Source organism: Grammomys surdaster, unplaced genomic scaffold (genome assembly GCF_004785775.1).
Source record: "Grammomys surdaster isolate TR1022 unplaced genomic scaffold, NIH_TR_1.0 126391, whole genome shotgun sequence".
Lineage (NCBI taxonomy): Eukaryota > Metazoa > Chordata > Mammalia > Rodentia > Muridae > Grammomys > Grammomys surdaster.
Window position 1 is genome coordinate 12848437 of NW_021621185.1, and position 27355 is coordinate 12875791.

Here is a 27355-nt window from a genome sequence, read left to right on the forward strand (position 1 = left end):
GCAGTGCAAATGCTTTTCCACACATGATCCCAGTAAATTTCAGTACTGAGCATATTTTTCAATCAGGAAAGACTACATATGAGCTGGAGTGGTGGTATCTTATGTGAGAACAGCCTGACTCTGTTTAAATTAAAATAGAAGAGAGGTATAAACAACTTAAACTTAATAAATCCCACATTTCCAACACTGATGTATTACAATGAACCTCAGATTCTACTTGGAAGTTAGCATTTTTCTATTGATGTTTTTGTTCTTTTCTAAGATGTAATCTTCAAGGAAATGTGGTACACTTAGAATCCTACAACTTAAAATTGAAGACAAATTTTTAAAAGTCTGACCAATATTGTGAGGAAAAGACTGAGAAAAAAAAGTAGAAACGAGTAAAAACTCTAATTCATGGAGGGGAGGAGGGAGGGAGGGGGAGGGAGGGATGGAGAGCGAGCCTAATAGAAGAGAAATCCAAGCAAGAGACAATCGGTCCAGGAAAAGCAGTGAGACTGAGAGATTCCAAATATGTTTGACTGACAGAGTGAAGAAAATTTAGTGATGGATTTAGCTGAATAAAAAGGAAAGATAGGAATGAAGAATAACTCCAAAGACTTAACTTACATAAACTGGCTGCACACAACTGCCATAACCAAGATGAAAATATATAATACAAGTAATAGAGGAAAGGTGTTCATTTTGGGATTGTAGTGGTTTAACAGGAATGGCCCCATAGTCTATAGATTTGAATGCTTGGTCACCAGGGACTGGCACTATTAGAAGGTGTGACCTTGTTAAAGAAAGTGCGTCATTGGAGGTGGGTTTTGAGATTTCAAATGCTCAAGCCAGGCCCAGTCTCTCTCTTCCTGTACCTACCACTCCAGATATAAAACTCTGGTTCCTTCTCCATCACCATGTCTGCCTACAGGTAGTCATGTTGCTGTGGGCAGTTCATGACTATAATGAACTAAACATCTGAACAAGTAGGACAGCCCCAAGCAAATGTTTTTTTCTTTATATGAGTTGCTGTCATCACGGTGACCATGACTGGAGATAATCAACATCTGGAGATCACTGGGTTAACATTAAGAATAGAATCTTGGTGTAGTATGGGAGAAGTTATTTTGGAGAAAACATATAAAATAATCAAACATTGAAAATTGGGACAAAAAGGAAAACTGTATAGATATTTACTGGGGAAAATAAGTAAATTAGGCTGAAATGGAAAAAAACAATAGAGTCATTTCTTAAGATGAAAGAAATAACATGTCAGTCAAACAAAACTTGCATGCCATTATCTAAGAGTCATGGGGGAAGAGAAAAGGTAGCAATCAAAAACAAAACAACCTAGCTTCAATTTATGTATTTGGTTGAGAATTAGAGAGAAAAGAAAGAAAGAAAGAAAGAAAGAAAGAAAGAAAGAAAGAAGGAAGGAAGGAAGGAAGGAAGGAAGGAAGGAAGGAAGGAAGGAAGGAAGGAGACAGATGATAGATGATAAATAAAAATAAAACCCAATAATATATATTTGAGTACCAATAAATAAGATAGGTAACTAAAATAAAAAGAAACCTCAAACACTATCAATATCAGAAATAAAAAAATAGAAAATGTAGAGAAAGTGGTTGCCAGCATAAGAAACCAAATTAATTTTAAACCTTTCATTGTGTAAATCACATCTAACAATCAATTTTCCATCATTAACCCTCCACCCAAGAATGATAATTCAATGCACACTATAACACTATGTATCAAACAGGATTTGATTAGTTATATTTATTCATTTAATCCTCAAAACAGTGAGGAAAGCTAAGTTCACTCCTACAGAAAACTATACATTTCTCATTGTATATACAACTCTGTGGGTATCATGACATGAAAATTGAAAATAGTCTTCCAACATGCAGAGAAGACAATAACGTCTGCATAATGGAATAACACAGTCAAGTTCTACTATTAGCAGGAAAATGACCCATGATGATTAGAAATGAAAATCACAGCAGAGCTACCAGAAGGGGAAATAAAGAATTTGAAACGGTGATTATCATTCACTTGCAACAAAAATCAAAATCAAGGGCTGTGTGCGTCTAACCATCATACTGCTTCCCCACAGGTCTTACTGTTAGATTAATTTTGCTATTTTACATGGATATGATAACTACTATATAGACATGTTCAACTTTAACAACTGACAAGTGTTATTTGCAACTATTCTGAAGTTTAGATATGTAACAAACTATGGCCTAAATTGTCCACAAATACAGCAAACCAATTACCATCTTTAGGAACCTTAGCCTCCTGTGGCCTTTAATAGAGCCTGGAGCAGAATCTCATACAGAAACATCAACCTGAAGTGCCAAACAGTAGGACTTAGCAATCTTTATATGAAAAAAAGTCAGTTATAACATCTACCAACATTTTCACTACTGTAAAAACCAAACGTATCAAGCTGCTGAACGTACTTTCTACAACTACATTTGGAACATTCATGTTTAGTCATCTGGAATAAGGTATAACACAATTCAATTTTGAGATTATTCAACAATCATTTCCTATTGGCCTAATCCCTGGCCCCCCATTAAAATACTCAAAGAAACATCCCTTCTTCTGCTGCAGTCTCCTGATACCACTAAGATGCAGATGCTTAATTCGAGTATCTTACCAACAAATACAGCAACTGGATATAACTGATTTTTAAAATGTAGTTATAATTTCAAACAAAATCTTGGTTGGCATGCAGTAATAAACAATCACATACAGGGTAGCACTAAGTAAAAATATTGTGTTGTCATAAGTACTGGATTCTCATGATTCTGCTAAATAGAGCTCAGATATTAACATATCACATTAGTGTCCTTCACTTTTCTGGTTCATTAAGTTAGAAAATGGGTAACATTCTCTATAAAAACTAGAACCATACTGCCTAAGGAAAATAAAGTTATTTAAACACACAGGATTTCCATAATTTTGATACACTTGGAAGAGTGGGAAAAGTGCCCAACTTCAGAATCATTCCAAGAACTTACATAAAATTGAACACATCAGATTACATCTTCCCCGTATCTACAAAACTCACAAAGAAAACTAGAGGTGAAATAGTGTCTCACCCAATGGTTTTTATACTAGCCAATTACTCCCCTCAGGAACGGGCCGTTCCTTTCCAGTAGCTACCAGAGAGTTCTTTCCCTCTCTAGGGCCTAGAACGTCTAAGCCCCGGATGCAGAGTATACAAAAAGGAGGGGGACAGCAAAGGCCAGTAGTGGCAGGTGGGAGGGGGTGGTGGATCATCATATAGAACGCAACCTTCTGAATGCAAGTCTCCACCACACAGCAACGCGACATATTTCCAGTGTGCCTCTCACTATTAAAAATTGCACATGACACAAAAAGAAATTTAGGAGGGTGCCCAACAGGTGCTCACATTGGCAAAACCTTACATCTCCTAGGGTCCACAAACAAAAGCCTCAGGGGTCACAGACAGGGTAAAAAACACGCACTGAGCTAATATCAGGGAACAACAGGAGGTTGACATAGGAAGGAAAAAAGAGGAAAGCGCAAGAAAAATAGCATTGCTGGTGGAAAGACACCACAGCCACTTCCGGGCCCTACCTCTGTGTGACTCCACTTCCGGTCTTCTAAAAAAAAAAAAATGTGGCCACCCAGCATAAACTTGTGCGCCCAATGAGAGCATCCGCTAATATCGTGGGCTGCGAGTCGTCGGCCAAGCCCCACCTCTTCCGGTAACAGAAGCCTATCACGGAGTCTGGATGGCGCGGCATGGGCGGAGGCGCGACGATAGGTCCAACCGGACCGCCGGAGCGAGCGGGAAGCGCAGCAGGCGTGCATCCTCTTCCGCCCCGGCCCGGAAGGGTGATGTGGCTGGACCAGCACCGGCCTCACTATGGTAAGAACCTGGGCTACCTGGCCGCGGTTGAGCTTCTCGAAGGGGCGGCGGCTCGCGCGGGTCGGCGGGGTTGGTGCGGGCGCTGTGGGGCGTGGGAACCCTGGCGCTAGCGTGATTCTCCCGAGACCCGAGGGTGCACAGGCCGGGAGTCATGCGGCCCCCGATGCTCATCCTGGAGCATCAGGCCAACAGTCCTAGGAAAAGCCCGGGTGGACGGCAAAGAGGCCGACTTGCTGCGTTGCGGAGTGGAATTGCGGTGGCATTCCAGTAAGCCGATTGCGATCGGTTACAAATATCTGGACGAATATCCACCTTGAAACGCTGGAGTCTCAGTTTCCACCTTTCCCCCTTTTATGTGTTCCGTGTGTAACCCAACCTGCATCTTTCGTTAGTAATTAATGGATTGCGGGTTTTCTTAACACTAGCTCCTACTCTTTCCGTTTTACCTGTTGAATCAATGGCGAGATGGGGCCCCTCCCTCATCGTTCTTTCAATTCTAATGATCCTTCTTTGCAAACGAATGTTTTTAATGATTTGAGTTCCCTACAAAGGTAGATCTGTCTTGTAGGAGCTTAAAGTGCTTCCTCACAGTAATGCCAGGCCTGGGCCTTGATCTAAGACCACCACCCTTATTGGGAATTCCTGTGTGTGTGTTGTTGTGGACTGTTTAATAGTTTAGACCTCAGAAAACCTTGCACTGTAGATCACAAATAGCAACAACAAAGGTCATAACAAGGAACAGAAAGGCCCTGTGGCCAGGGCACAGATAAAGTAGACATTAGTAATAGATCTTTAAAATTTTATGAATGGCTGGACAGTGGTGGCGCATGCTTTTAATCCCAGCACTTGGGAGGCAGAGGCAGGCGCATTTCTGAGTTCCAGGCCAGCCTGGTCTACAGAGTGAGTTCCAGAACAGCCAGGGCTACACAGAGAAAAACTTTATGAATGCATCTTATCAGTGTTATGGTAAATGCCAGATCTCCCTGCACTACCACTTAGGTGAGTTTAAAAGCCATATTTCTAGAGAAAGCATGTTTGTGTTATCATCTCAAAAGCAGCCAGGACTCCCCTATCCCCACTAGACCTCACATTCTACAGTGAGAAGAGACTGAATTTGAGTTCCCAGAAGTTGCTTGAGCATCTCCTATAGTATACAGCCTTGGTCAGAAGCTCAAGTAGTCCCTCCTGCTTAATTATTGACAATGACTTACATGTAGGCATTTATATTTAAACATAAGTTGCAGTTTCCTTGCTACACAATATTAGCACTTCATAAAGGAGATAGCATTTACTGGTTTATATTTGTTCTCTGGGTAAGGATTTTATTTATTGTCCATTGCAGCCTTTTTTTTTTCTCCTTACTGCACAGTAAGATATACTTGGTCAAAAGGATGTTGTTAATAAGCTGTTACAAAACTTGAAAAATTGCTTTCTTGTCAATTTACCTAGAAACGCGTAGAATTACTTTGCTCTTAGAACCAGTCAAAGGTACATTTTCATCATCTCCTACTTAAGTAAGATCAGGATAATTTAAGATGAACAGTATTTTAACTTTTTCCAAAAATAACAAGCTTTGGTTTATTAGTGCTTGATATGTACAAGTTCTACTTTAAAGATGCAGTTTCTAAGTGTTGTCTAAACTCCTGACTTCTGAGATATTTGCAGGTAAAGGAAGTGAAAAGTAGGGCGCCTGAGTTGCCTGGGATCGCATACCTAGTAAGTAAAGCCAGGCCTCAGGTTTATCGAACGTCTCTATGGAACAATAACAAAACGTGGCTGGTATGTTCAATGCTGATGTGCAGATTTCTGCTCCAGATGCTTTAATGTATGATTTGTTGAATATGTGGATGTGTAACTGAAAGTGAAGGGTTGGAAGAATTACATGTATTCTTGTATTTGTAGAATGACTTTGGAAGGATGTGTTGTATAGTAAATCTATATATGTTTTACTTTTTTAAGTGTTGTCAGAAAAAAAATATGCAATATTTTATTAGAGATGTTACTGGCCATGAATTGCACTTGTAAAATACTAAGTGTATTGCCCAAAATACTAATGGCTTGAAATGACATAGAAAGTAAGGATTAAATTTAGTGGCTCCGTCTGGCATTATATTCTGGTTTTTTTCACCTGGTCAAAGGTGCAATTAATCACACAAGATATCCAAAACAGGTTTGTAAGAGAAAAGTTAAAATGACAATTTTCTTGTTACCATAAGTCTTGTTGTATTAGCAATAAAAATGATAGTAGAAAAGCAAATGTCTTTAGTATTATAAAAATAAATATGACTTTATGAAAGTTTTCCCTGAACTTTCCTCTGAAAGCCGTTATATAGGTTAATAGGAATGTAACACAGATTCAGTGATCTCTTCAGAGTGCTTAACAGCAAATGAATACTTGAGTTCCTGGAGATTGTAGTTTCTATATAGTTTAAGTCTAAATTTGGGGATTGTTCTTTAAAGAATTGAATGATTCTAGTGAGTAACCAGGGATTACATGTCTGACACCCAGTATTTAGCTTTTCTGTTTTACCTCTATTTTATTTATTTTTTTTTCTTGATTGCAAAGTACATCTTTTCACGTAGGATGTGCTTTCTTCCCTTCTGGATATCTTTTTAATCATTTAATCAAGGTATATGAAGAATTCATTTTTTAAAAACTACTAATCAAGTATGAGTTCCACCTTTGGAATAGATAGCTACTGGCACTGCCAGAGATTTATGAACTCTGAACTTGACTCATGACCAAAGTTCTGAAGTGGAAAGTAAGTAGATAAGGTCTTTATACAGTTGTGAAACAGGACCGGTTAGATCAGATGCAACTGACAAAAAATGCTCATTTATTCAACGATAAATTTATGTGTTAATAATCCAGATGTGTAATAGGATGTTGTTAATAAGCTGTTACAAAACTTGAAAAATTGCTTTCTTGTCAATTTACCTAGAAACACGTAGAATTACTTTGCTCTTAGAACCAGTCAAAGGTACATTTTCATCCTCTCCTACTTAAGTAAAATCAGGATAATTTAAGATGAACAGTATTTTAACTTTTTCCAAAAATAACAAGCTTTGGTTTATTAGTGCTTGATATGTACAAGTTCTACTTAAAGATGCAGTTTCTAAGTGTTGTCTAAACTCCCGACTTCTGAGATATTTTCAGATTCTAGTCCTGAAAGACAGGTTATGTGTTCAATCAGTTTTGGTCACGTGTGTATGTAGCGTGTATTTGTATTTGCAGGCTAATATTTATCACTATTTCTGTGATTCTTGTTTTTAAAAGATAATAGTACATATAAACTTCTATCTAATAAAATCTAGTTGGAAAATGCTAACCTGACTTAGGTTTGTAAGTCATAAAATGTTGACCCATTTTTCAAGTGTGCTGTAAATTTTACCATAATTAGGTTAAGGGTGTAGATTCTGTGTTCTCTCTTCTGAGATAAGAATAAACTACTTTAATGTAAAACAAAGAAGTGTATATTAGTAAAAGGTAAAAGTGTTTATTTTAAATGTGAGCAGTAAATACTTGAAGCCCTAAGACAATGTTATTCACAAAGAACCTCTTACTTAACGAGCAAGTGTTGCTGATACTAAGAATGAGCCTCCATGGAGCCAAAGTGTAAGTTCAGACAGCATCCTTTCTGTTGACTAAGTCTTGTCAGTAACCAATCATTGCAGGTTAAAAGTGCCTATGATGGATTTTTTTGTTTTTTTGCTTTTTGTTTTTGTTTTTTTTTTTTTTACTTTTGCACTTGTTTATTGTTTGGGCCCAGCCCCCAATGTTTAGGAGTGATTTTTGAAGATTTCTTATTTAAAAGTTCTGCTAACAAATGTCCAGGATGCTGTTATTTATAATACTTGAACAACCTCCCATATTCAAACTTGGAAGATATAACTTTAGCAGTCAAAAATAACTCTAGAGCTAAGAATGCCTGTGGGCTTCTTTTATTATTTCACTACTTACTTAAAAGTACATGACTTCAGAAACATTGTTGAGTAGCTTCTCGTCTGACTCCGTTAACTCCACGCTAGCATGGCTGTGCGCGCTCCTGGAGTCTCGGGTTAGTTATGAAGGTCTGGATGGTTACGGTTGGTGATAAGGCTGCTGTGGAGAGACGTTAAGTGAGGAGCTTAATTGAAAATTAACTTGGGAGCCACTGACACAGTGTTTTAAAAGAAAGAGCACAATTCTGAGCAATCTAAAGTCAAGGCAGGGCTTCTGTGTCCCACAAGCCTAAGGATTACTTGTAATTGTAGTTGATATTGTGTTCCAGTGCATGCCACAGGCAGCCGTGATTCGAGGGAATACCATTTAATATTTCTTTGTGGAAAAGAAACATTTATAGATGTGGTAGAGAGAATGCACGCCATAAAAAAAAATACACACGCTCTTACACAAAAACATGAGTATATTTCTAATCGTAACATTGTATCCAAATTTTCATTTGGAAGATTATCTTGCGAGGAGAGAGGGCAGTGTGATCACAAGAACATTTAACAGATAGGAGGAATAGGGTCAGAGCCACAGAAATAGTGACTTACATGTCAGAATGTCAGAGTGGTATACAGCACTTTAGAAACACAAGGTAGTAATAAATTTGTATTGGTTTACACTCCCCAAATTTGTAGCAGTTTTAGCAGACTAGGAGCCAAATATTTCATTGAGAACCTAAGTTTTGTATTCACATCTTCCACAACTCACCTAAGAAATGTGAGCTGACTACAGTTGGACAAGGACGTTTAGAAAATACAAATTCGATCAACCGTTATGGAATGCAGATGAGCAGAACTTAATCATGATAAGTTGCTCTGACCCAACGTTTCTGTACCTGCACCAGTGCAAGAATAGCTTCATGTAGCCATTGCACATCACTGGGAAGACTGGAGCTTGGAGACAGTGCCTATAGAGAAAGTTACCAAAGTAATTCTTTTTTACAGATAAGAAATTATAAATCAACAAATGTGGCACTGCCCTAAATTAATAAAAGAATAAAGATATTCTATGGGAAATGTTAGCTTTGGGTTCTTTATTTAAGCATCCTATTAAAAACAAAATCTGTATAAATACATGTGTATGTGTGGGAAAGGAGCCAGAGTCTCTTTATGTGTAAAAAGAACAGTGATCATCTTCTAGTTACCCTAAAGCAGTGGTTCTCAACTTGTGTGTCGCCACCTCTTTGGAGTCACGTGTCAGATATCCTGCATATCAGATATTTACATTTCAGTTCATAACAAAAGCAAAATTACAGCTATGAAGTAGCAAGGTAAACAATTTTATGATTTGCGGGTCACTGCAACATGAGGAACTGTTTTACATGGTCACAGCCTTAGGAAGGCTGAGTACCATTGCTCTAGGAATGAAAAGAGCTCAGAACCTGGTGAAGGGGTTTGTAGTTTACTTTGATATCTATAACTATCTAAATTACATATATTACCATGGATTTTAAAAAGTTAGTCATTAGCAAATTAACACACAAGAACATATATACTTGTAGTCCCCTAAATTAGCATGTCTTACATTTACTATTTAAATTGTAAAGTAGTTGAGTATCTGGAGTTTTCCTTTAGCAAGTTTACCTACCCAGCTAGCTATACAGCCTCTGGAAAATGTGTGCATCGTGTGCCTTAGAATGAGTGAGAACAACACAGCCTGTTCAGAGGGTCAGCCTCTTCCTAAAAGATTGGAGTTCTGGGTGGTGATGGATGTGGATACTGGGTAAAAATTAAAATTACCTTCGGCCTTCATAGCCTAGGCCTTTTCATATAACAGTATGGATATTTTTGTCCTTTTGCTTTTTTTTCCAAAATGTCTTTGACAAGTAAATATAAATTCACAACAGGTTGTAAACTTCTCTTGGGTAATTAACAAAATAATGGGTGTTCTAATCTACATTGTTTTTTGTCAGTGATGCCCATTAATAAATTTTGCAACTGTCTATTTTGTTATCATGCTTTCTTTGTTTAGCTTCCATTCTTCCCCTATCAACATTTTCATATGGAAAGTCACTTTTCTTTTCTGTTTTTTTTACAAAATAGTACTTCCGTTTCTCTTAACTCAGAAAGCTAGTTTGTACCAGTAGATAGCTATGCTAAACATTAAAAAGAATGTTTTAGTTAACAGGCTGATGTCTACAACTTAGAAAATACTCTTGAACAGAGTCTAAGTAGGTCTGACTTTACCATTTAATGTTATTTGTTTTAATTATAGAGTTCTTAGACCACAGAACAAAGTTGTATATATCAGATATTTTGTGCATGTAAACAGCTTTCATTTGTAAATGATTGTACACACATGTATGTATGTATGTATGTATGTATAATACATACACACAGTCCACTTAATATTAGGCATGGTGGTGAGTGTTGTATTATCTTTCATTCTGAAAAAATACAGAAAACTAACAAGGGTAAGTGAGCCTTTTGGATCCTCAGCATTTTATGAGGCACTCTACTTTCCCCTACACACACAATGAGAAACCAACTAGGGTGTCTTGCCACTAAGTGTGTTTTTAAAGGCATACAGAAAAGAAAAGGAAAAATCCATGGTAAAAATCCTTAATTTACTTATCTCGGTGGGAGTAAACCTACATTGCAAAACTAACCATTTTACCTACTGTGTTGTTCTCACTCATTCTAAGGCACACGATGCACACATTTTCCAGAGGCTATAGAGCTAGCTGGAATACTTTGCTTAATATAAGTGTTCTTCCTAAAAAAAATTTTAAAAATCCCCGCTGCCACCATTTTGTTTCTTGAAGAGTCTACCATATTCTTGGCCCTTCCAAATGAAGTCATTTGTGTATTTGCTTTCTTATTAAAGCTTTTCCTTTTGAAAACCTGTCTTGGTCTGCAAGCTTCCAAACCATCTCTTGCAGGTGCTATAATATATTACTGTTTAATTTTGAAAGTATACATATTTTTCTAACTGGAAGATAATTGTTGTGTGTCTCATGTATAACATACAGATGATAATGACTATGTTAAATATGCAGATAATGTTGTGAAAGAATGCCGGGTGATTGTTAGTAACTGTTGTCAGTTATAAACTCCCAATAAAAGGAAGAGTCATACAATCTCAGTTTTTAAATCTGTAGGGTCTTAACTTCATTCTCCAAAATATACCCAAAGTATACTTATTGTTGTTTGTCTAGGAGGAAATACAAACAATATATTCATGTACATGGTCAAAATGATCTTCTCAAGGCAGCCATTGTAGCATTGTTTTCTACTTAGTATTCATCAGTTTTCACCTGCCTTCACAAACTAAACCCAAGCTAACTAAAAGCCAATCCATATTAAATACCACCTTTGCTATGTTAGTGGAAAAATTCTTTGCATAGGAAAACAAGTAAAAATGGCAGTTACAAGATGTTTTCAGTCATTTGATTCAACAAAAGAAACACCAGATGATAGAACAGAAAATTTGTAAGAGCCAGCAATGTCCTGACTCTTAGGAGGAGACATTGTGATACAAATGCCTACCTAGGGCTCTAACATTCCATAGTCTCTTACTCTATGTACTTTGACCAGTCATAGGTCTCCAATGTTAATCACCATCTCCTGAAATAGAGCTTTCTCTGAAGAGATTTGTGAGGCACATTAATCTATGGGTATAAGTCATTAGGAGTCAGTTTAGTTCCATGTAGCAGAGTGAAAGCAGTTTGCTCTCCACTAAGGCCAATAACTTGACTAGACACATAGTTTCCTGGCCTCATAATGATGCTACTATGGTTTATCTTGTGGGATAGAAATTAAGTTTAATCAGATATGGATGGTCATGCTTCCATGATATTTGTGCCATTATTACACCCATGGACATATGATTATTGAAGCTCATATGATTCATAGCTATGAATGATTCATGATTACTTTCCTCTGTTGGTACTGTGTATAATCTTTCATATCACAGAGAAAGAACAAGAACTAGCTAATAGGGATAAAGCTTCCTGGTGACAACCAGCTGGATACCTTCATGTTCTATATCTCACGTATGTATACCATTAGCAAGTGTCAATATGAAATATACTAAATATTTTAAATAAATACATATTAAAATATATATATAAAAAAAAGAAACACCAGATGAACAAAAACATTAAAAGTGTCCTGGCTCACACCTTTAGAGTCAGAAATTGGGAGGCAGAGGCAGACAGATCTCTTGAGTTCAGGGCTAGCCTGGTCTGCACTGAATTCAGGACAGTCAGGCTACAACAAGTGAAACCCTTTCTCTAAAAACAAAGTTTTCATTTATCTTTTTCATACCATAAAACTCACTCATGAAACCCATCCACGGTCATCTCTGTTCTACTTTTGCATCAGTATTTAGTGTTAAACCTGTGCCAGCTTTGACATCTTGCATCCTGTTTGCCCGGCACTTACTGTAATTTGTGTATAAACATTTTTGTTGCTAATCTTATTAATAACTGGGGCTAGGAAATGGCTGCTGGCTTGCTTACTGGGCAAGTATGAGAACCTGAATTCAATGCCCTCCCTGTACCTACATTTTAAAAGTGGACCTTTAATCCCACAGCTGTGAAGACAGTCAGAGGAGACTCAGAAACTTGATATCCACCCAGTTCCACTTAATCAGCAAAGCCCAGTTTTCATGAGGTATCGATCCTACCTTAAGAACTTCAGCCTCTGCCCTCCACACACTCATGCAAGTACAAATACTTAAACATGCACACACACACATACATACACACACAACTATTGCTAAGTAATGGGCAATCCTTAATTCTTTTGATAATGTTTTATTTATAAAAAGAATAATCTTAGTAAGAACTTTTATCAGTGTCCTAATTCTACAAAGTCGTCTTCTGTGTATATTAAGGTGATTGTTGTGGATGTTGTTGTTGCTGTCTTCTTTAAGATTTTTCCTTTGATCCTAATGTAGCACATTTCGTTTTAAGCTTAGAAATCTGAAGGTTGTTCTAGTTCCTATCGTAATAGTCTCTTTTCTGTTTTGTGTTTCATTTGGTTAGTGTGACTGAAGGGGTGTGTGTGTGGGTGTGTGTGTGGGTGTGTGTGTTGATCTGTACTCTCTGTACATTTCTTAATTCTCTTGCAATTTATAATCATTTTATCACTAGCTTCTGAAGTTTTCAAGTAAGCCCCACTCACAAGTAGCAATTTTACCTTTGAAAAATAATTACAACAGATTCCTCCTGGTTTTTAGAAAATGTTTCTTAATTAACTAAGTAGACATAACGTTGACTGCTGAATGGAATTGATGTATTTTATCCATCTGCTTTTAATAGAATAGATTTTATGATATACAATGATATTCCTACAACTTCTTAAAAGTGTTTTTAGTGAATCATCTCTTTGAATTTGTACTGTGCTTCAGACAGGTGGCCAGATGTTAGAGGCGGTATAATAGTGTAGTGTTCACACTTAAGGGGTGAATTTTATAATGAAAGTGTCTCTTGCTGTGGGAGGCATAGAGAAGAATTTCCCAAGAGAAAGCTTGGGTGTGCACCTACAATCCCAGCACTTGGTAGGCAAATGCAGAAGGATCTCTAGTTCAGGAGTAGCCTAGCCTAGAAAACGTATATGAAATACAGAGGGAGGACAGGTGGATTCCAGGCGACTTCTCACAAAGCTGAGCCTGGAGTCTACAGAGAGGGCTCAGCAGTTGAGACCACTTGTTGCTCTTGAAGAGGATCTGAGTATTAAAGAATGAGCCAAACTTCAGCTTATTTAGATTTAAAGTGTATGATTTCTTGTTTGCCTATTTAAATATATAGTTCTTAGGATTCCTATTTGAACTTTTAGAATGGAAGGAACTATTACATAACAAATAACAGTGTAAAGAAAAGCAAGTGCTTTTCTTTCACCAATGTCTAATAATCTTACTAGTTGTCAGGGCTTGGAACATGATCTCATAATTTTAAACATGCTTTTTCCAGGCAAAATTTGCTTGAAAGAAACTTTAGTCAGTATTTAATATTTCTCCTTGGCTCTATCCAGGTCTGTAAATACCAAATGAAGACTAAGAGGCCAGTGATTGCACTAGGGTCATAGAGTCAGCCACTGTTGGTGTGTGGAGACTACATTTTCTTGTCTAGAACTCTGCCTACCTTAAACATTCTGTGCTAATTGTATACTGAGTCCACTTTGCTTGGATGTTTTGAATTCGTGACATTTAAGTTCATGAGTTTACATCGTCTACTGCATCTCCAGTATTCTCTACCCTAAAAAATGGAAGGAAAGACTTCATGATAGTGGATTCCGTGTTGTACAACATCCTGTTTACCTGTAATGCAGAATTGTCTAACATGTTTTGCATTGGAGGTTTCTCTTGTGATATTAATTTATTTTTTTTTCTCTTTATAGTCTGCCATCTTCAATTTTCAGAGTCTGTTGACTGTAATCTTGCTACTTATATGTACGTGTGCTTATATCCGATCCCTGGCACCCAGCATCCTGGACAGAAATAAAACTGGGTATGTTGCAAATGATGATCAGTGAAGACAGTTGTTATCAACATCAAATGTAAATTACTATGAAAGTCATTAGGCAGTTTAATTCTATTTATAACAGTTTTCAGTAACTTCGTACGTTTTCTTCATGTTTTAAAGCACCAAAATGTATTTGCAGTATCTTACTAAATTACTGAATAAATCTCCAGAGTGTTTGGTGTGACCTAAAATTTCACCCACTGAATAAAAGCAGAGGAAGGATTTATTCGACTGCTGGTAAAACATTAAATTGTTATAGCAATCTGTTGTTATAGAAATGCCCTGTTAACCTTAGAGACAGTTTTCCCCATTTCTACCATCTTCTCTGAGCTATTATACATGATTTTTTGCATTTTATTCTAGTTTATTAGTAATGTGGAATTATAATATATGTAAGGCCTGATAAATAAGAGTTCATCATTAAACAATAATCACTATTAAAATTATAATTGAGTACTTTTCCAGTACTATCATGAAATCATTCCTTCAAAGGGAAGCTGCATGTGGACATGTCTGCCCCTCTTTTTTCTTGGGGAGCAGGAATGTATCCATAACATGCTACAGTGATCAAGGAGTTCTCAGGGCTACCAACCTTACAGTAGAGGTTGAGTAGTAGTATATTTCTCCTACATTAACGGTCCCCAAAAGGCTTTCCTGTCTTTATAGTTCAGAATATAAGCTAATGCAGTCATCTGGGTGGTTGGAAACAATTCTATTTCATTATAGATAAAAATATATATACTACTTCTCTTTAACAATAGCTATTAGATTCTTTTCTTACATGTTTTCTCTGAGACTTATAAATTTGTAATCATATATACCAGGTTAGATGGAGACCCCTAGATATCTGGAGTAGTACAGTTTTGATGACTTCCTTTTTAAATGTAACTTCATTTTCTGATGATTGAAATGATCTAGAACAAGGCAGTGCTGGAAAATCGCTTCTTACGTTTTCCTTGTTAGCATATGCATATACATTCAAGCCATAGAAATTAGACACCAAATTGTAGTGGTTTTTAGCAATTAACAAGGTTCCTTTAAAAAAAATAATAATTACTCAACCAGAGTAGCTTTAAATCATTAGTGTTTATTGTGACCCTTAGGTACCCAGACACAAACACACATGACTGCATAGATAACCACAGTTATCGACTCTGGTGGAGAATAAATGAATTCTGAGTAACACTGTCATTTGTTCCTTTCGTCCTAACATTACTAAGCGTAGCACATGTTGCTCCTCTAAAGACTATCTAATCATTCCTTTATTCCTGATGAAATCCTCTGAGCCATCTATGCTCATCTGTTATTAAAGAGATAAAGCATCTCCTCCCAGTCACACAACAAGTAGGACTGAAGTAATGCACTTTGGCCTTGTTAGTAACTCAGGTTATTTTCAGAACTTGGGTTATTTGCCTGTTAGCTTTCTCTTCACACATAATGACTCATTAATTTATGTATTTCTTTGAAAGAAAAAGTATTATAAATATCCCTGAAATTTAAGTTTTGTGATTTTTATTGAGCAAATCCTAATATAAAGAATACGTAAAGTTGATTTTTCTTAACTAGTACTCTTATAAATATCATTATAAAACTATATAAACATAGTTATAGATATATATGTAATATCTCAGACAAAATAATATTTGTGCTGTTTGTGTAACGTTTCTGTTGATGGTTCATTTACCAAAGCTGTTGCTTGTTTTTGCGTTCTACATAAATATGTCCATTTATATGGTTGTATTTAATTCATACTTTTTTATTCATGGAATTAAAAAGAGCATCTTCATTTTAATTATCGTCCCTGGAATATATATTTTAGTTGTCACATTCAGTAAGCTCATACACTTGGTTTCACATAAATGACGACTTTTCGTTATATTAACAACATAGCAGCTGATTTATGAATCTTTCCTCATGGACTAGCACAAATGAGAACTGCCCCTAGAATATACAATATAGGTAATAACACAGAGCTGTATTCTGCAAGATATAAATCTAGTATATTACAAAAACTCAAAAAAAATACTATATCAAAAAAACTATCGTTTTCTCAAATTAATACTACAATTGGTATGTAGTGTTTCTGCCTTTGAAAGTGTTAAGGAACTTGAAGTTAAATGAATTAATTGACTGACTCTTTATATAAATTTTAGCTACTCTCACATTAATATACCCTAATTTTGACCTATGATACACATATATTCCAGTTAACAGTTGCTTCTGTTTAGTGGTGGTTCATAGTGTATCCTGTCCTGTTGTCATAAGTGAGTGGTGCTCAATGTCAGACAAACACATTTCAGATGTGGAGCAGAGATCACAGCTTAAAATCTAGTATACAAAATGAATGATCTCTCTGATGGTAACAGAAATCATTGACTTTCTCAGTATCCAGTAATTGTTTTTGTTCTTTTTTTTATACTGCAGACTATTGGGAATATTTTGGAAGTGTGCTCGAATTGGTAAGTATCTAATCACCATCCATTTCTTCAACTATAAATTATTGGCCACTTTATTTATATTATACTCACGGCAATCAAATGTCTATTTCCAAGTGTAGGATCCTCAATTCTGTATACTTTTGCAAGAGCTTACTGAATTCTAATTGTTTTTCTTTCTGCTACTTAAAACTGGATGTAACTGGAGACTACAATATTTTATTGACAGAGAGATGGAAAACATAGAAGAAACCGTACTAAATTTAGGCATCTGATCCCATGAGTTTCTGGGCTTACAGCAAATTCGCCCAGTATCTGTAATATGTGTCTATACCATGCTCTTCTGGATCATGTGTGCTATTCTGTTCATTTATACATCAGGATTGAAGTGTTTGATGCATTTTTTAAATTGTTATTTTGCATAAGGATGAAGGTGCACATCCTACAATTTACGTACAATTATAAGTACAACTTATAATGGTTACTTTTCTCCTTACAACACATGGTTCCTGAAGAAGCCTGTACAGAGACTTGTCTGGCACTCAGTCATGAATAATGGCTTCAAAACTTAAAATAACAGAAGAAATCTTGAAAAGGAACCAAGAAGAGAAACAGATTACCACCATCAGTGCTTAATACTCACAGCATTAAGTAAACCAAACTGCCGAGGAAACAAGTCACCCTGAAAAAGAAAATGTATCTAGTGAAGGGTATTGCCAAGAACACAGTAGTTAAGAACCTGAGTACACTGGAGAGACAGACGGCAGAGGGAAAGTTTCCGTCTCCACCATGGAAAGCCTCTAACTGCTAAGAAAACACTCAGGTGGTTTCGGTTCATTTTTTGTAGGAATTAGACATGAGAACAATTCTATGTAGTAGCCAACCCAAGTGCCCTGTTGTTTGTGATTATGACCTCAAATACAGTCTTTTTTTCCTAACTATAAAAGTCTTTTCTTTTTGTGTTTATATCCCCCTCCCCAAGCGTTCCTCCTTACAAGTATCTGAAAGCATTTGTTCTGTTTTAACAAGATGATTTGGAAACACTGGTGCTGATACACTGTGGTTTTCAGGCACCTGCTCCTCTCTACTCTTGACACACACAAAAGCTTTTTTTTTTTTCCTCCAGGAAGAATAGCTGTGATTTTAATAGGACAGAGCTAGTCAAATCATCTTATTACAAATCAAATGACAGCAACTGTTTCACATTCACTTGCTTCACTTGCACAAACTCCAACCAGACAAGAAATAACATTCTTACTCAAGTTCAACTAAAGACATTTAGCTCTACCACATGGCAATCTCTTTTAAGAAAATGAAAAACATGAAAATGAACCCCATCTGTAAATTATAGCATTCTAAGTCATAAGATGAGGAAGGAACTTCCTCAAGAATTAATACTGAGCAGATGGAAAACTCAGTACAAGGATAATTGCTCCCTTTGGGTGTTTACTGTGACGATGCTAAGAAGTGAACATCCCAGCCCTGAAAAGAGTAACAGGCATTTATAGCATCTACATAAAGTCAGTGGCTAGGGGAGGTGCTTCATGAGACTTCAGCCCTCATGAGTTACCATCATGAACCAGTGTGTTCTGTTTTATAATGATTTTTTTTATTTGAACTGATGTTACTCTAAAACCTTTTCATTATAGATCCTCCTTTAATTAGAAGGCAGTCTATCTATTAAGTGTCTATCGAGGGGGGAGGAGGGCAGAGGTAAAAAAAAAAAAAAACTTCAGAATACCAAATCTGTGTTTTTTATTTTGTTTTCTTTTTGTATGGTTTAACTTGGTATTTTTGTTGGTTTTGGTTTGGTTTAGTTTGTTTTGGTTTAGATTTGAGGACAGGGTCTTGATACTGTGGACACATTGATTGGCTGATTTTTCTGGAGGATAGGATTATAAGCCATGATCACATGCCTGGCTGAATGTCTGCTTCTTCAATATATGTGATTTCAATCATTTGACAGACACAAATATATAAATATGGTAATATATCAATGTGGGCTCAGTGGACAAGCTCTTAACATAAAATGAGTTTGAGAATTATAGTTAGCGAGGCAAGTCAAGGTTGACAAGCCAAGAAAGTGAACATCTAAGGTGAAATAAGGAACTTGGTTATAGGGAAATGGAATTTAGACAGCACTGCAGTGAGGCTAAATCAGAGCCATCTCTTGTAGGCTTGCAAAGGATCCAGATGTTCCACAGCTGTTTCTAACTCATTTCTTATGCCTGGTACCCTGGAATTAGTACAGCTTACAGATACTAAAGAAACAACAATTCCCTTATAGGGTCTGTGGACTGGCAGGATATTTTCACCAGCTGACATCAGATCTGGATCAGGGGAAGGAAAGCCTCCAAATACAGCCATTCTTAAACTAGTGTGGAATTGACTCATTATAGAAGCTTTGAATTTAATTTCTACTTTTAACTTTTTAATTTATTGAAATACTGAGATTTTAGAAACTGAGAATGGGGATAATACAATATTTCAGACTTCTGAGAATTTCTAAATTTTTTAGGGATGCTCAACCAATGATATCTAGACAGGTGTTCCAAAATCTCTGAAATGGAGGGACTAATCATCCCAAGCATTACGGATAGGAATGTTGGCTGTAAAAGACTCTATGCCGTGTCTGTATCAGAAGTAGTTGTTTGGGGGAGAAAAGACAGCGGAGCTAATGCCTATTTGTTTCAATGGGTAATATTGGCTATGTTGGCTGTCTAGCTTGTTTTCACATGCAAGTGCTTTCTAAACTCTACAAGTGGCATGAACTCTACCACAATGTAAAGAAGATATTGCTGAATGCTGTGCAGTAGATTCCTGTGTATAGGTAGAAATTCCCTTATCTCAGGAAGAGAACTAACTAGCCTTTGGCTCTGAGTTGCTGGAGAGCATGTCCATGGCTCTAGGGGCACAACATTGATGCTTTCAAGTGTACGTCTCATAATAACTTGGATGTAGCAGCTAGTCATGTCCAACCAGCCCTTTTACATTGAGACATGACATTGACATCTACATAGTTCACACTTGCACACTACATAGTAGAGTTAGAATAATAATATCTCGTGTGCCAGCAAATGGTTCAGCAGGAAGAGGCTCTAGCCTGATAACCTGAGTTCAGTATCCAAAATTCATACAAAGTCAGAAAGAAAACCCTGGCTGACGTTGTCCTCTCACCACATGTGCACTGATACATGATTCCTACACAGATACAGCACATGGGAAGAGTGGCTGTGGGTTTGCTTCAGATCCCTTAAGGTTATTGCCTTGTGTTGGGCGGGCGCAGTTTTGTCTTGATTTGTAGTGTCCCTGAGTCCTTGTTTTCCCTCTCTTACAGTAGCAACCTTATCATATGCATGTTAGTCATTCATTCAACCAAGAGGAATGTCTTCTTTTCTTCAACAGGTGAACGCAAGAGTCCTTATGTCGCCATATGCTGTATAGTGATGGCCTTCAGCATCCTCTTCATACAGTAGCTTTGGAAACTACCAGCATGTGATTGCCATCAGACTGTAAACAAGGACTTGGCCTCCAGAAAATAATGGGAAGAATGGTTAAGCTGTTTTTCTCTGAACATGGAATGAGATAAATTTCAAGATGCTGTTCTCTATTTTTATGCTATTGGACCAATGAGCTGTATGAATAATTAAGATGTAACAGTTTAATACACAGGAATGTGATTGTAGCCATCAACCTCGGTTCTCTCACTCCAGTATTACACTCTGCAAATGTCATTCTGTTCTGTCAGGACTGCTTTTCCTAAGGTTCTCGAGGAATGAAGTAGAAACCCAGTGGCAAATTCCACAGGCTTTGACTAAGGCTTCAAAATAATGTCTTCACAGAATGAGACCTTTTAGTGACTGGCCTATTTTTATTGAGAAAAAAAAAAAATTGTTCTATTTTTGTTGCTGTTACTGTTCTTATGGATTGCATTCATATTTAAACCCTTGTGATTGCTAACCAGAGTACCTCTATTGTTGGCAAATTCTGTAATTTATTACAGGTGTTTAAAATATTTTAAACAAAACTCTGTATTTCTTTAATTAGCATAAGAGTTGGGCTTCTAGTCACAAAACTATAGCTGTCATCCTATGACAGAAGAGTATCTTAGAATGAAAAACAGCAAGTAGAATGATGAGCGAGTAAGTGTCATGCCTTTTTTGTTCTCTGTAGTGTTAAGTCTTCCAAATAGATCATCCACTGTAGTTACCCACATGTGTAATTTGTGGTATTTGTAAAGCAGCACTTTAAATCTAGTTCATGTTCTGTCAGCTTGAACTGGAATCTCCTTTGTAACTTTGTAGGTGATGAACACATATCTGCTTAGACTGGGTACTATGCTCTAAGTATATTTCAGCTTTGACACAGAGTGTGGATAGACTTGAATGAAGCATACATGTCAAAGGATACATACTAGTTTGTGTCAAACATTTCTTCAGGTTCAGCTGAAAATTAGTTACTATTTCAAAGCAAAGAGGAATTAAACCCTAGCTGAAAACACTACTATACATAGCATTTATAATTACTGGGTTTGACTGCTTTTTTAAAACTTAAAAAGAAAAAAAGAACTTAAAAGTGAAGTTTCTATAAAAAGAAAGCATTGTACTCAAAGCCTTGTTTTAAAGCAGTATATCACTGTGTAGCCCAGCTAGCCACCAGAGCTAGCTAGACCACCAGCTTTGAAAGAGTGTCCTAAGCTGTACGGATTACAGTCCAGTCTAGCATCTAGGAAAACATACTTGGTGGGTTTTAGGGGTTGCTTGTTTTTCAAAAAGATCTTTGGAATGTCTATAGCTAGTTAAAACTGATCTACTTTACTTTGAATGGGAAAACAGGTTATAATTATTCTACTCTGAACTTCACCTTGGACTTTGTATTAGGTCAAGGATTTTCACTGTGTCCCAAAAGTAGGACTCCCTTGTCAGCATATTTGTGCACAGTAAGTAGTCACCTTTCAGAGTTTGATTTCTGGGTGGCCATCTGTTCATCAACTGAATTTTCCAGAAATGTTCTCGACTTTTTTCCTAAGTTAACACACATCTCATATAAAAATGGAGAGAATAAAGAATCTAATCTAATATGTTCTCTTTAGTTTGACATTTTAGACAATATAAGTGGAAATCAGAGGAAGACATAGTTAACTTGAAACATCCATGGTTACATAAAACTTTTATATCTGTAGATGTTGAGCAGGCCAGAAAGGTATTTCCAGCCCCTACCATCCTGATTTTTTAAATTACAGGCTCTTTGGGGTTGTAGGAAGGCTACAAAGATAAAGAATCTTATAAAGAAAGGCAATTGGCATTTTTGATGTGCAAGCAGTGACTCCTGTTTTCTAAGCCACAGGGTCCTGTGTGAGGTGTGAAGTCCATAGAATATTTAGCTCTCTTTGTTAGTGGAATGTGGAGGAGCAATAAAGGACTCCAGGCAGCTGGCATCTGCACAGACTGTAAACACACAGCTTAGTAGGCGAGGAGCACTAAGACCCAGGTTTGGCAATATCCAGATGTTCTCTCTGGCTACCTTGTTGGCTCTAGAATCTTGAATCCATGTCCCCAGATTTGTTTTATGTTGATGTTTAGTTCTTGATTAGCTTCATCTGTGTCATTGACAATGTAGGGAGACACGTCTTCCAGGTAGTCTTGTAAGATGATCAAAAGGCTACTTGTCAAGTTGGTCTTAATAGTTTTAAAAAGTTAAAATTCCAATCTTGTGTCTTGCTAATACCTTTTCTACCTATGCCGGAAACTACCATAGATGTTTCAATTCAAAATGTTTCCTGCTGGAGTTAGTAAGAATATTTATAAATTTATAATAAATTTGTTCATCTTCTTAATAAAATTAGTCTTGTACCACAGACTGACACAGATTTCCATAAATTAACTTTTCCAAGTTTACAAAATCAAACAAATCTTTGCCTCCATTTGTGAAAATTATTTAACACTTGTAAATTTTTTTCAGGAAACATTTACACAATTGGTATGGCATGTGACCATTGAAAGTAGATGAGTAGTTTCTCTGTATTCCTGATGTACATGAAAGATGAAATTAATGTCTGTGAAGTGTAATGTGCTAACACTTGTAATTGAGATAATCCCAGATTTCTAGAAAAAAAATGAAGAGTTATGATTAATTGTGGGTAGAACTTCTCAGACAGAGATCATAGCTTAAACTTAACTTGACAGTGTATTTTTAAAAACACAGTTCTGTGTTAGGGATTATATGTCCCTTAGTTTGTTGTGGCACTTGTGAAGTATGACATGGCCATAAAGGTGGGCAGATCTTATATCCTGGAAAGTCATGTATTTTACCTACCTCAAAATTGAAGTTGAGATTTTCCCTTCCTGCCTCACAAATCCTTCAGGAGGATAATAAAATCTCCCTTGGTTTATGGGCGAGCAAAGTTGACAAAGGAATACACTAGTAGATTCTCCTGAGACTTTTGTAAACATTGTAGAGGCAACTGGCCAGTCAAGGCTGTGCTTTCAGAAACTTGTAAAATCCCATATTCTAGCTGCTAAAAGTAACCCCAGCTGTTAAAACAAACACCCGTCCCAAAAGTCCACTGTTTACATTTCCTGGACATACAGAAAATATTTCTACTTATCAAGAATTTAAGCTCCACAAAAGCCTTAGAAGTTACTTCATCCCTGCAGTCTGAAAACTTGAATGGAAAGTTCTTAGGGGCTGCTCTTCTCTTCCTTTGGTATTATTTTGTAATAATAAATGTGCTCAAAATGGTGCTATCAGTCACCCTTGTTACAGGGAGTCGTAACTTAACTTCTGAGAAATAACTTCATATCATTTCTACTTTGCCCTAAACTAGTTCCTAAATAATCTGAAAGGCCATTTTCAGTACCTTTTGAATAAAGAACTATATAATTCATGTTTAAAAGAGTAGGTAATTCTCCTAGTCTCTGGTTAGTTCATATGCCTGCTATGTAATAAAAAAAAATAAACTGTCAAAAGCCTTCTAGTTTTGTCATATCACATTGAAAGAGAACAGTTCATAGAGCTTAGAGGGTGGCCATTATGATTAGCTTATCTCCATTCATGTGTGACTTGACAAGAAAAATTTCGAGGTGATCCTTTTATTGCTTGGTGTTTTAAGACTACACACTCAGTCTCATTGCTGCTGAAGGTAATGGCTTCTGTGTTTCTGTCACCATGATACCAGACAGGAGCAAAGAGGGGAGGTTTGTGGGGTATTGTTTCCCACATATTGGAGTTTCCCTAAAAACATTTGGCAGGGACTCAAAGTCATGGACCAGGGAGCTGAGAAGGAGCCCGAAGCTACAGAATAGGCCAAACTCTTAACTTTGAAAAGCCCTCCCCTAGAAACCTAGTTCTGAGCAGGCCCCACCTCCAAAATCTCTACATCCCCAGCAGTAGGAAATAAGTATCCCAAAAGCCAAAATAAAGACGTGGCTGGTCTGCTTTGGACTGATCTTGAATTGCCACAGAGGTAGTTGAATTCCAATTCTCCATTTAAATAGCAGTTATTGATTACTAAGAATTTCAAATTTAATCTCATCTGAGGCCTGTAGTAGATATCAATTCCTGTCTTTAAAAAAAACTACAAATACAACTCACCTAATTAACACTATTTAAGGAATAATTATTATAGAGGAATATTTAATTTTTACTTTAGGAACCATACTCTTTGTACTATAGTCTTCCCAAGTTGAAATCTACATTTACAAACCTTTTTACACTTGTTCCTAAAAAGATACTTTACCTAGGCAGTGAGTAGCATGATTTTGGCTTCAACTGGGGTTTCAATTCAGAATATAAGGTGAGTAGGATAGCAGTGTTGTGGTCACTTGGTATGTTGGGTGCCTTCTTTACTATGCTTCCAGTTTACTTAAAAATGATCACTGTATTTCTTTCAAAAGATCTCAAAGTGACATTGGAATAGATCTTTAAGCTTGACATATGCAGGAAAGGAAACCAGTTCAGAGGATATATGTACATGGCCTACTAAAATGATATTGGGAGTAAAGATAAGAAAAAAGTAAAGATGTAAGTATCAGAAGGTAGAGTGAGAGATTTTCACATACTGTGGGGTATGAGAACACTCAAGGTCAGTGTAATAGCCAGATACTACTGTTACAGTTTTATTTGACAAGGAAAGTGGCCTGAAGCAAATGTGGAGAGTTTGAGCATTTATTGCTAAGTGCTCAAACCTGGACTTTGTCAGTCTCTCTTCCAACATACTAAACTACTCACCATAAGCAAAATACTGTGAAAGTGGTGTGCAGAGATTAAGCTGTTTAAAAGAAATAAATGTTTAAGGCATAAATGGGTTGGAGAAGGCTGGCACTGTAGCAAGATTTCTGTGTACTATCCAAATGTTGAAACTAATCTGCAGGCCCATAGTGGTCTGGAAAGATTGGAAGCTGGAAATTTGAACGTTAAGAAATACTGAGAATTCATCAGTTAGCACTCTGAAAGGATACTTTGAAAGCATAGTTTCCCTTATGATTTCTTGATAGAAATCTTGTTTATTCGTTTTTTAACTAAATTTTACAAGTAAGGCCTATACTACTCCTTCAAGGATACATAATGATAACCTGTAATGCAAGTTATTAAGTTTATAATAACTTGAAATTAAGGTTGCACATCACAGAATAATAAAGCTAGGGTAGATTTTATGAATGCTTGGATTTATGAGGAAACATTCAGATCTTTGTGGCCGTTGTTCTTGCCTTCTCATAAACCAACACAAAGTCTGGTCATGGTTCTAAACAAATGTAGAAGAATTCTTTTCAGTATTTCAATCACAACTTATCTTTTCAGAAATCCACTTTGATTTTTCAGCAAGTATCAGAAAAAGACGCGACAACACTGCAGTGAACCTTCACTCCCTAAGTGGTTACTACGACCTGTCACACAGACCACGTATAACAGTAGTGTTTAGGATAATATTCAGGACCTTCAAAGAATGAAAATTGACACATTAACAACGCAGGGTCTAGGGTCCTCTATACTTCCTATTCCATTCATAGGTGAACTGCATTTGATAACTTGCATATGACAGATGTGCGAGGCAAAGAAATGTTATATTCAAAAGGCCTTAAGAATTGAGGTAACAGAGAAATAGAAAACTAGTAAAGAGAATTAAACATAATGAATGGTGTGAATTGGGAGTTTTAAAAAAGAATCATAGGGCTTTGAGCCATAGAAAAGGCTGGCTCGGTCATGCAAAAGATTTCACTGTAGGGATTTGTATGGTACAACCACTGTCTAATGTTGGAGCTATAAATACTTAAGGATGAACTGAAACCAGTTTTTGTTCTTATTCTGGCCTTCAAAATACAGATGTTCTTAGGAGAGAAGCCAGCACACTTTATATTTGGGTTGACCAGATCTGGCCCATCAGTCAGCTAAAAGGACCAAAGGGAAGATAGAATTATTGCAGGCTCAAGTGTTTCCTCGTGCAAGTTACGGTAACTGCAGATCTCTGGTATTGTGTACAAGTTGCATCATCTTGCTGAATACATTTCACACTCTGGTCCATGCTAGCCTGAGCTTTAGGAAGAAGGCAATTGTAGAAACATACTGCTGAACCAAGTTGACAGATTGTAGAGTCCTGAAAGCACTCCCTTTAGCGCATCTTTTAGAATCAAACTCTTGCCTCCCTTCTGGTATCACCAATCTGAAATTCTATCTGTTGTGGTCCCTCTGCTTCTCCCATCCAAGTGTGTGAGTTCATCCTCACAAGCAGTTAGACAGTCCCACATGCTGAGTTCATGTCTATTGTGATACAAGCCTCCTTCTGGAACTCCAGAACTATGAAAAGAACATTTTGCCCTCCAAAAGCACACAGAGTTACAGCAGAGGAGGTAGCATGCTGCTGTCATTATTTAAACGAACAAAAACACTGTAGACAAGATGAAAGAGCTAATAAAAATGTGTTCTTATTCCGGATTCTAAAACTTTAGCAGCTGGGCTTTCCCATGTGGACTAATGTTGCATAAATAACCCAGCCAGGAAACAGAGGGGCTATGAAAAAGTCTAACAGAGTGATAGATGGGCTTGGACCTGCTGCTCATCACACCCGGTGGAGTTACAAGGAAGTGGTCACTGGATGATACTGGTTAACTGATGCTGGCATGCACCATCAGCAGCTGCAGAATCTGTTACCTGGGTCATGTGTCACCCATTCCCCAGTAACTTTCTTTCGAAGTGTTCTTCGGAACACTCCATCTTTCCCCTCAGGACCTTTTCTGCTCCATCCAGATTTGTCTTTTCATCATGGAAATCAGAAACAAGATGGCTCTCAGAAAATAAGTGTTACCCTTAAAACTAAGCTTAATTTGTATATAATTTTAAAGGAGTAAATACCCTGTGTGTATTCTACTCTTATCCGTATAATCCAGCCAAACTGATGACACATTTTTTACTCGCCTTGTTTCAACAAAGTAAATGCCAAAAGGTGCATAAGAATGAGGAATAGGCATTCAGCCTAAAAAGGTAAGTGCAGCTCCTTTCCATGTGCGTGAGGCAGCATGGCAGCAGGGAACCACAGTTCAAGTGGTAGGTAGAATTTGGAAACAAGTGTCATCACAGAT

General features: G+C 36.9%; 2 protein-coding genes and 1 non-coding gene across 4 annotated transcripts in view; 2 read left to right on the top strand and 1 right to left on the bottom strand.

Annotated features, from left to right (window-relative positions):
- Positions 1–3611, bottom strand: part of Xrcc4 (X-ray repair cross complementing 4) — a 191379-nt gene extending 187768 nt beyond the window's left edge. For both annotated transcript variants that reach the window (XM_028760158.1, XM_028760155.1), the window contains exon 1: positions 3592–3611. The gene's annotated coding sequence lies outside the window, so the exon portion shown is untranslated. The remainder of the gene's footprint in view (positions 1–3591) is intronic.
- Positions 3612–3788: 177 nt separating this feature from the next.
- Tmem167a (transmembrane protein 167A) lies at positions 3789–23752 on the top strand. Its single transcript, XM_028760184.1, has 4 exons — positions 3789–3886; positions 14222–14331; positions 16771–16805; positions 20187–23752. The coding sequence occupies exons 1-4, from the start codon at positions 3884–3886 to the stop codon at positions 20255–20257; spliced, it is 219 nt and encodes a 72-aa protein (XP_028616017.1). The 5' UTR covers positions 3789–3883; the 3' UTR covers positions 20258–23752.
- Positions 14844–14980, top strand: LOC114614599. Its single transcript, XR_003710362.1, has one exon. It is a non-coding gene; the product is annotated as a small nucleolar RNA U109 (small nucleolar RNA).
- Positions 23753–27355: the final 3603 nt, after the last annotated feature.